Source organism: Thalassophryne amazonica, chromosome 12 (genome assembly GCF_902500255.1).
Source record: "Thalassophryne amazonica chromosome 12, fThaAma1.1, whole genome shotgun sequence".
NCBI classification, from domain to species: domain Eukaryota; kingdom Metazoa; phylum Chordata; class Actinopteri; order Batrachoidiformes; family Batrachoididae; genus Thalassophryne; species Thalassophryne amazonica.
The window spans coordinates 16,333,445-16,344,041 of record NC_047114.1 but is presented as its reverse complement, the minus strand read 5'-3'; the positions used below and the strand labels follow the sequence as shown (position 1 = coordinate 16,344,041).

Here is a 10,597-nt window from a genome sequence, read left to right as displayed (position 1 = left end):
AAATTCAGTCGGGGCCTATAATCTGATCATTTATTGTTGATTTATCACCAGTTGGATCACTACCCGGTGTCCACACACATGCTGCCGGAGGCCTCGGACACACAGCTCAACCTGCTCAAAAGCATGTTTCTGGGAAAAGTCTTTGGTAAGCAGGCATGTTTTACATGTGTATGTGTGTGTCATTTGTATGAAGTGGTGAGTCTAAAGCAGTGGTGTCCAAAGACATTCCAGAATGGGCCAAGAGGGTGCAGGTTTCTTTCCAATCACTGGCTCTACCAGGTGGTTTCACTGATGACCATCACTTTGAACAGATGGATGAGTTCTTCACTCACTGTATGAATCTTGTTGTCGTACATTTTTGTGTAGGCCATGGAAGCTGGATTCTAAGTGTACTTGAGTGCTGTTACATGACACCAGTTAGGTTAAAATTGGCTTATGGCTCATGAACACTTTAAACGTTCTGGAGATAAGTGTGTTCTGTGCTCTGTGAAAAGTGTTTGTTTTTCTCAGATTTTAAATGCTCAAAAGACTAAATCAGTCCTGGTTGTCCATCAGAAACGGGCCAGATCGATCCCATCCTGATTGAACGCTACAACACACCGGGCTTCATGGGCTGTCTCTCAAGAGTCCAGTTCAACAACGTGGCACCGCTGAAGGCAGCGCTGCGCTTGGGCATGGCAGGACCAGTCAGAACCCATGGGATCCTGGTCCCATCCAACTGTGGGGCCTCACCCCTCACCCTCTCTCCTATGGCCTCTGCCAGCGACCCGTGGCACATAGACACCAGTATGAACACAAACAGTACAACATAACACACTCCTGCAGTAACAATATCCAGTAATCACAACAGTTCTCCAGGGTACTGCGGAGAAAACCAAGACCTCAACTCCCCAAAACACCAAGGCCATTTTACGGTGTTTGTTAAAACTTCAGTGAATGTCTCTTGACTGCTTGTAGAATCTTAAGCTGGCCCCACACGGGACAACCTGACACAAACTAAACCAGATCTGATAAGAAACCTGGTCAGTCTTCCTGATCCGTAACATGGTGCCTGAGGTTTTTTTTTTGAGCGTGTTCAAATCCTCACCTGTTGTATTACATACATGAGATATTTTTATTTAACAAGGAAACAAAGACCATTTCCTTTTTCTGTCTTAGGCATCAGATGTTTGTATGGTCCATCCTCTGGACTGTATCATCATCTCTTAGGAAGTCACATGTCTGTGCACGTTCTAATGCAGTGGTTCCCAAACTTTTTCTGCCAGGACCCCCTTTGGCCAGTCAAAATTGTCTCAGCCCCCCCGTACACATCAACATGTAAATCTATGACAAACACACTCAGTCACAAACTGCTATTGTTTATAGAATAAACCTCAATGAAACGTTGATCTTTTGTAGAAATAATAACAGCCACAGATTTTAACTGTTTTTTTATTCTGAATGTCTGAGGATGAACAATTCCCTGTGAATAAAACATCTTGAATATGTTTTCTTCCAGCTCTGCAATAAGTCAGTGGCTACAGTGGGCTTCTTTTGTGTCACAGATCTTCCCCAGTCTTGGGTGCAGCTGTGAGACAGACACCCTCAGTTCATTTTCAATGTCCAGTTTTGATCTGTACTTCATCTTGATGGAGGCAACAGCAGAAAAACCGCTCTCACACAGGGAGGATGTGGCAAAAGGGAGGAGTGTGGTCAAGGCTCTCCTGCCCAGCAGTGGGTACTCCTTCTCCACTCCAACCCAAAATGCAGACAATGTCTTGGACTTGAACTCCAGTCGCATCCTTGAATCTGAGGTGACATCAATGAACTGCTCTTCTTCTGCTGTGCTAAAGTCATCAGCTGGAGTTGCACTGATCTCTGATCCAGTCATATTTTGATGAATCTTGCACTGGAAAATACTTTTGGAAATGTGTTTTAAGGGCAGAGATGTGATTTTGCATGCATGGGATCACTGTGTTCTGCAGCTTGTTCAAATCAATGAATGACTTCAAGCTTTCAAATGAGTCTATATTCCCCCCTGTAACTCGCTGCTCCCACATCCCTAGTTTTCTTGTGAATGATGTGATTTTATCTGCCAGCTGTGGGAGGTGTGTCTTAGTGCCCTCCATCTGCAGATGAAGTTCATGAGGTTTTTGAAGCGTCACTCAAGTATGCAAGCTTCATGAGGAAGTTGTTATCTTTAAACTTGTGGGCAAGCTCGTTAACCTCCTCCTCCAGGAAGATTTTGATCTTATCCTGCAATTCAAACAGCCTGGACAAAACCTTCCCCTGTGAAAGCCACTGGGACTCGCTGTGGAACAGTACAGCTGTTGTGTGAGGAGCCCATCTCCTCACACAATGCAGAGAAAATCCAGGCTTTGACAGGTCGTGTTTTGATGAAGCTTACTGTGGCAATAACGTCGGCCATAACATCATTCAGCTCAGGACTCAGCTGTTTGGAAGCGAGCGCCTCTCGGTGTATCATGCAGTGCGTCCATTGAGTGTCCGGCGAGACGCGCTTGATGAGCTGATGTATCCGGGCCTTTACAGATAAAGCAATTGAGTGTAGGTGAAGTAACGTCTTCATCCATATTGCTTGACACCAACGTCCAGCAAAGTAGAATATGAGATATATTTGGAAATAATTTTTCCACAAAGGAGTGTTTGTGGTGGTACGGGTACCCTAACTTGAGCAGGTTTTTACAGGGTTTCCCACAGGAGTTGAATTTCAGCATATTAACATGTCAATTTCAACATGTGGAATTATTAAAGGATTACTTTATCTTACCTTATCTTATCTTATTACACATTTACAAATATATTGGTAAAGAAATTGTTTGGTAACAATTTAGTTTCCCTGGATGTCTGTTGTGAAGAAAAAAGAATTCACAGCAACATTGCATTTTGGTTTGAATTGTTTTTTTCAAACGAGACTGCCATTTAGTGGGCTCAGAAAAAAAAAATAGCAAATACTTTTTGAGGCCTCATTTGGCCATCACTGCTAACAAGAGGATGAGCAACATAATGATGGAGTTCAAAACAAGAATTTAAAGATTAAAATAGGTGCATTTGCAAAAATCTAACATGATCCTGGTCCACAGATGGCAGTGTTTACCCCTTCAGTGAGGACAAAGCCAGAGGTGACGGAGCGGACCGTAACTTTGCCATAATCGGAGGTAAATCTCGGCTCACCACAGTGTCTAAAGATCACAACATCACAGAATAACAGTGAATGTTTGAGCTCCTGAGGTTGGTTCTGTCAGTTGAGTCTGTATTCTTCAGTATGTGCTGTGATTGGTTTAAAAAAGTGCCATGTGACAGTACAGGCACCATCTCCACAGCCAAACCTCCTGTTTCATGACATTCATTTCCATTATACAATGCAGAGGAAACACAGACAGACAGTTTTCCTTCATTGAGTCTTTTCTAAAGGCCCCTTCACACATAGTGCGAATTTGGTCGATTTGCGCATAAAGTGCACATAAAGCAGGAATCGTGTGCAAAACGTGTAAAAGTGTACCTGCCTTGAACGCCTCATACACCTGTTGCTGCAACTATTTGCGCACACCAGAGTGACCGAGACCGAGTGTGAGCTGTGCGAGCCCATTGAACCCTCTCATGGCAGGTGTCGGCCAAATTCCAGGTGACACACACAAACATCTCAAGCCGCTCATTTGGCACTTAGAAAATGTGTGGCCATTCGTGCTATCATCATGAAAACAGTCAGCAGACACGACTGTGAAGTTGCCGAGTCCACATGTGGCATGTCAGAGTGTCAGCTCCCCCCACAACATGTGTGTGTGTGTTTCGCGCTCTCCCCCCCAGCTGATCACAGAGTGATATCTTGGTCTGTGCGCTGACAGGACAGGGGGTGTGGCTGGCTGCCCACCGCTGTTGATACATCTCTGGTCCTGGACATCACAGCTGCAGCACACGTCCCATGTTTTAACATACACGCACGTGTGTGTGTGCTTGTGTGGAAATGCATAAAACATAAAAACAAACTGTCAGTTCATTTGGAAACGCAGCAGAATAAGTTGTACTTATTCACACTATATGTGTGTGAAGGGGCCCTAAGTGATGTTTTTAAATTCTCTTAATGGCCCAGTCACACGGCACACAACGATTCCTGAATGAAGGGAAAAAGTAAAAACAGTCACAATTCGTTGAGAAAAGGTGGATGAAAGAGCTTTTATCACCGAACAGTCTGCGAAGCAAGAGTGCAAAAGGGACGAAAGAGGAACTTAAAACCGAAGCTCACGATCTCGACGCTTTAACGAAACACTGTTCCAGCCACAGCTGGAGCAGTGTGTGTCTGCATCTCTGCGTTCCAGGACTTGGCGCTGGGACGGAGCTCAAATCACCTGAGTCCTGGAGAAACTGCAAACAGAAGCTGTGGAGATCTGTGTGCACATCGGTGGACCACCTGCTCTGGTTCCTCGTCCAGAACAAAAGAGGGATCATCTCCTTCATCATCAGAATCCACACTGTCTGTCAACACGCTGCGCGCTCCGTCTTGCTCCAATTAAAAAAAAAAAAGTATTATGTTCTAAGCCATATATATTGAATTATAACAGAAAACTGTCAAAAGGGAGAATAAATATAAATATAAGTGTAAAGCTGATTGAATATATCAGAGCAGTAAATTAATCAGTGCGTGTGAACGCGCGCATTGACTCACGTGTGGTTATTTCCACCAGCTGATCACTGATCCACAACGTGAATTCTTCCTTCCAGAACAGCTCTTTATATCATCATTTTGATTCATCTACCCATTGCCACATGTACAGAAGGGCTGGATTGTCATTCCTACACTCATATTGTTATATTTAATATAAAATAATAAGCGCACGCAGGAGCTGCTGCTAATGCTGCATTCAAGTACCGTGGGAATTTACACAACTTTTTTGCTGTTTCAAATTCAACAGTTGCTTGTGGCAAAATAACTAATTATATCCACACAAAAGATTAATTCTGGCCTGTGTAAGGTGCCTGAGCCCATTGAAGCTGACCCCCAACGCAGATAAAAAAAATCCAAGCAAGCAGGCTGAGTTTGCCCAGTAATTTCCAATGGTACATGAAGCAGCAGCAGCCACAGCGCAGAAACCAGCTTCTGCACTGTGAAAACATTCAGCTGCTCCAACGAAGTCAAATTAAACAATAACGTTACAAAAACTAAACAAACAATTAAAAAACGTTAAGAATGACAGGAAAATGAAACACGGAAGAATTGAGGTTTTCGTTGCCCTTTGTTCAAATTTTTCAACAGTTTAAAAATCCTGATGAAGTGCCAGCTGCCAACGAAGGTCAACAAAAGTCCAGATTTCTTGTTTTATCGGGGCTTCGTTGCCCTTCGTTAAGTGCCGTGTGACTGGGTCATCAACAACAGTCAAACAGTCATTTTCTGAGAGTGGCACTGTTGTTGTACCTTGATGCTTGGCCTTAAGGCCCATTATTTTCCAGGTCTTGTGGGTTAAAGACTTAAATCAAATCAAATCAACTTTATTTATATAGTGCCAAATCACAACAAACAGCTGCCCCAAGGCGCTTTACATTGTAAGGCAAGGCCATACAATAATTACGGAAAAACCCCAACGGTCAAAACGACCCCCTGTGAGCAAGCACTTGGCTACAGTGGGAAGGAAAAACTCCCTTTTAACAGGAAGAAACCTCCAGCAGAACCAGGCTCAGGGAGGGGCAGTCTTCTGCTGGGACTGGTTGGGTGTGAGGGGAGAGAATCAGGAAAAATACATGCTGTGGAGGGGAGCAGAGATCAATCACTAATGATTAAATGCAGAGTGGTGCATACAGAGCAAAAAGAGAAAGAAACACTCAGTGCATCATGGGAACCCCCCAGCAGTCTAAGTCTATAGCAGCATAACTAAGGGATGGTTCAGGGTCACCTGATCCAGCCCTAACTATAAGCTTTAGCAAAAAGGAAAGTTTTAAGCCTAATCTTAAAAGTAGAGAGGGTGTCTGTCTCCCTGATCTGAATTGGGAGCTGGTTCCAGAGGAGAGGAGCCTGAAAGCTGAAGGCTCTGCCTCCCATTCTACTCTTACAAACCCTAGGAACTACAAGTAAGCCTGCAGTCTGAGAGCGAAGCGCTCTATTGGGGTGATATGGTACTACGAGGTCCCTAAGATAAGATGGGACCTGATTATTCAAAACCTTATAAGTAAGAAGAAGAATTTTAAATTCTGTTCTAGAATTAACAGGAAGCCAATGAAGAGAGGCCAATATGGGTGAGATATGCTCCCTCCTTCTAGTCCCTGTCAGTACTCTAGCTGCAGCATTTTGAATTAACTGAAGGCTTTTCAGGGAACTTGTTATGTTTCAGACACGGTCGGAGCACCGACCCAGCATTTGAAAGGGCCCAGCATAAAATAAGCAGAGCACGGTTCAAAGGATAACAGAATTGAATAAACATAACAGTGAGATGCAGTGCTAAACAACTAAAAAGTCCGCGGTCTGGTGAGGTGGAAACACGGCGCGCTCTTAACAGCGCAAACGGTCCGGAGCCACAGCAGTTCGGACCCAGGGACCCCGCCGACACCCCCCCAGGTGGCCGCGACAAACCGAGTCTGTGAAGAAAGAAAACATGAGGTGAGTCCAACTCCACACAGAGAGACACAACTCAAAGGTGCACGCAATCAGCAAACACTTCCTGGCTTAAATCTATACATCAGCTTCTCACCCTGCAGGCACGGAACAACTCAGTTCAAATCTCCACTGCAGCAGAAGCTGATTAGACAATTAGCATAACGTGACAGCTCAATAACACAAGGTGTGAGGGACACCAAATCCACTGTTATTACTTCATAAAAGTCACCAAAACCAAATTACCTCAGGAAGTGTGCTGAAGAGCGTGAGACCTCACCCAATCCTCCTTCACAGACTGTGGCGTCAAACCTGGAGCGGTCTCTGCGTCCGTAATGGTGAGATTGTTCTCCTGACGTCGATCTCACACGTCTGCTCACAAGGTCGAGTCTCTGGCAATCACACACTGTGCATTCAAGGTTTAAATGCAGCAATCTCTGATTAAGACAAAATACACCACAGCTGTGAGTCCTGATGACCTGCACGTGATAACAAGCCTCAGGTGTTCAGGGTGAGGTCCTAATGCTCAGCCACTCAGTCCTGAATGCATACCACCTGGTGGGAGAAACAGAAAACAAAAACCAAGCCAGCCAAACACCCCAGCCCACAACAGAACTTTTAGGACAACCTGATAATAATGAATTACAATAGTCCAGCCTAGAGGAAATAAATGCATGAATTAGTTTTTCAGCATCACTCTGAGACAAGACCTTTCTAATTTTAGAGATATTGCGCAAATGTAAAAAAGCAGTCCTACATATTTGTTTAATATGCACATTGAATGACATATCCTGATCAAAAATGACTCCAAGATTTCTCACAGTATTACTAGAGGTCAGGGTAATGCCATCCAGAGTAAGGATCTGGTTAGACACCATGTTTCTAAGATTTGTGGGGCCAAGTACAATAACTTCAGTTTTATCTGAGTTTAAAAGCAGGAAATTAGAGGTCATCCATGTCTTTATGTCTGTAAGACAATCCTGCAGTTTAACTAATTGGTGTGTGTCCTCTGGCTTTATGGATAGATAAAGCTGGGTATCATCTGCGTAACAATGAAAATTTAAGCAATGCCGTCTAATAATACTGCCTAAGGGAAACATGTATAAAGTGAATAAAATTGGACCTAGCACAGAACCTTGTGGAACTCCATAATTAACCTTAATCTGTGAAGAAGATTCCCCATTTACATGAACAAATTGTAATCTATTAGATAAATATGATTCAGACCACCGCAGCGCAGTGCCTTTAATACCTATGGTATGCTCTAATCTCTGTAATAAAATTTTATGGTCAACAGTATCAAAAGCAGCACTGAGGTCTAACAGAACAAGCACAGAGATGAGTCCACTGTCTGAGGCCATAAGAAGATCATTTGTAACCTTCACTAATGCTGTTTCTGTACTATGATGGATTCTAAAACCTGACTGAAACTCTTCAAATAGACCATTCCTCTGCAGATGATCAGTTAGCTGTTTTACAACTACCCTTTCAAGAATTTTTGAGAGAAAAGGAAGGTTGGAGATTGGCCTATAATTAGCTAAGATAGCTGGGTCAAGTGATGGCTTTTTAAGTAATGGCTTAATTACTGCCACCTTAAACGCCTGTGGTATATTGCCAACTAATAAAGATAGATTGATCATATTTAAGATCGAAGCATTAATTAATGGTAGGGCTTCCTTGAGCATCCTGGTAGGAATGGGGTCTAATAGACATGTTGATGGTTTGGAGGAAGTAACTAATGAAAATAACTCAGACAGAACAATCAGAGAGAAAGAGTCTAACCAAATACCGGCATCACTGAAAGCAGCCAAAGATAACGATATGTCTTTGGGATGGTTATGAGTAATTTTTTCTCTAATAGTTAGAATTTTATTAGCAAAGAAAGTCATGAAGTCATTACTAGTTAAAGTTAAAGGAATACCCGGCTCAATAGAGCTCTGACTCTTTGTCAGCCTGGCTACAGTGCTGAAAAGAAACCTGGGGTTGTTCTTATTTTCTTCAATTAGTGATGAGTAGTAACATGTCCTAGCTTTACGGAGGGCTTTTTTATAGAGCAACAGACTCTTTTTCCAGGCTAAGTGAAGATCTTCTAAATTAGTGAGACGCCATTTCCTCTCCAACTTACGGGTTATCTGCTTTAAGCTGCGAGTTTGTGAGTTATACCACGGAGTCAAGCATTTCTGATTTAAGGCTCTCTTTTTCAGAGGAGCTACAGCATCCAAAGTTACCCTCAATGAGGATGTAAAACTATTGACGAGATACTCTATCTCACTCACAGAGTTTAGGCAGCTACTCTGCACTGTGTTGGTATATGGCATTAGAGAACATAAAGAAAGAATCATATCCTTAAACCTAGTTACAGCGCTTTCTGAAAGACTTCTAGTGTAATGAAACTTATTCCCCACTGCTGGGTAGTCCATCAGAGTAAATGTAAATGTTATTAAGAAATGATCAGACAGAAGGGAGTTTTCAGGCAATACTGTTAAGTCTTCAGTTTCCATACCATAAGTCAGAACAAGAGCTAAGATATGATTAAAGTGGTGGGTGGACTCATTTACATTTTGAGCAAAGCCAATTGAGTCTAATAATAGATTAAATGCAGTGGTGAGGTTGTCATTCTCAGCATCTGTGTGGATGTTAAAATTGCCCACTATTATTATCTTGTCTGAGCTAAGCACTAAGTCAGACAAAAGGTCTGAAAATTCACAGAGAAACTCACAGTAACGACCAGGTGGACAATAGATAATAACAAATAAAACTGGTTTTTGGGACTTCCAATTTGGATGGACAAGACTAAGAGTCAAGCTTTCAAATGAATTAAAGCTCTGTCTGAGTTTTGGATTAATTAATAAGCTGGAATGGAAGATTGCTGCTAATCCTCCGCCTCGGCCCGTGCTACGAGCGTTCTGGCAGTTAGTGTGACTCGGGGATGTTGACTCATTTAAACTAACATATTCATCCTGCTGTAACCAGGTTTCTGTAAGGCAGAATAAATCAATATGTTGATCAATTATTATATAATTTACTAACAGGGACTTAGAAGAGAGAGACCTAATGTTTAATAGACCACATTTAACTGTTTTAGTCTGTGGTGCAGTTGAAGGTGCTATATTATTTTTTCTTTTTGAATTTTTATGCTTAAATAGATTTTTGCTGGTTATTGGTGGTCTGGGAGCAAGCACCGTCTCTACGGGGATGGGGTAATGAGGGGATGGCAGGGGGAGAGAAGCTGCAGAGAGGTGTGTAAGACTACAACTCTGCTTCCTGGTCCCAACCCTGGATAGTCACAGTTTGGAGGAGTTAAGAAAATTGGCCAGATTTCTAGAAATGAGAGCTGCTCCATCCAAAGTGGGATGGATGCCGTCTCTCCTAACAAGACCGGGTTTTCCCCAGAAGCTTTTCCAATTATCTATGAAGCCCACCTCATTTTTTGGACACCACTCAGACAGCCAGCAATTCAGGGAGAACATGCGGCTAAACATGTCACTCCCGGTCCGACTGGGCCCAGAGAAAACTACAGAGTCTGACATTGTTTTGCAAAGTTACACACCGATTCAATGTTAATTTTAGTGACCTCCGATTGGCGTAACCGGGTGTCATTACTGCCGACGTGAATTACAATCTTACCAAATTTACGCTTAGCCTTAGCCAGCAGTTTCAAATTTCCTTCAGTGTCGCCTGCTCTGGCCCCCGGAAGACAATTGACTATGGTTGCTGGTGTCGCTAACTTCACATTTCTCAAAACAGAGTCGCCAATAACCAGAGTTTGATCCTCGGCGGGTGTGTCGCCGAGTGGGGAAAAACGGTTAGAGATGTGAACGGGTTGGCGGTGTACACGGGGCTTCTGTTTAGGACTACGCTTCCTCCTCAGTCACCCAGTCGGCCTGCTTTCCCGGCTGCCCGGGATCTGCTGGAAGGGAACTAACGGCGGCTAAGCTGCCTTGGTCCGCACCGACTACAGGGGCCTGGCTAGCTGTAGAATTTTCCACGGTGCGGAGCCGAGTCTCCAATTCGCCCAGC

General features: G+C 43.4%; 1 protein-coding gene across 1 annotated transcript in view; it reads left to right on the top strand.

Annotated features, from left to right (window-relative positions):
• cntnap2b (contactin associated protein 2b) overlaps window positions 1-10,597 on the top strand; it is a 197,734-nt gene that overhangs the window by 185,554 nt on the left and 1,583 nt on the right. The window contains exons 22-24 of the mRNA XM_034182355.1: window positions 52-145; window positions 556-786; window positions 3,081-3,155. Of these exons, the coding sequence (XP_034038246.1) occupies window positions 52-145; window positions 556-786; window positions 3,081-3,155 (400 nt within the window). The remainder of the gene's footprint in view (window positions 1-51; window positions 146-555; window positions 787-3,080; window positions 3,156-10,597) is intronic.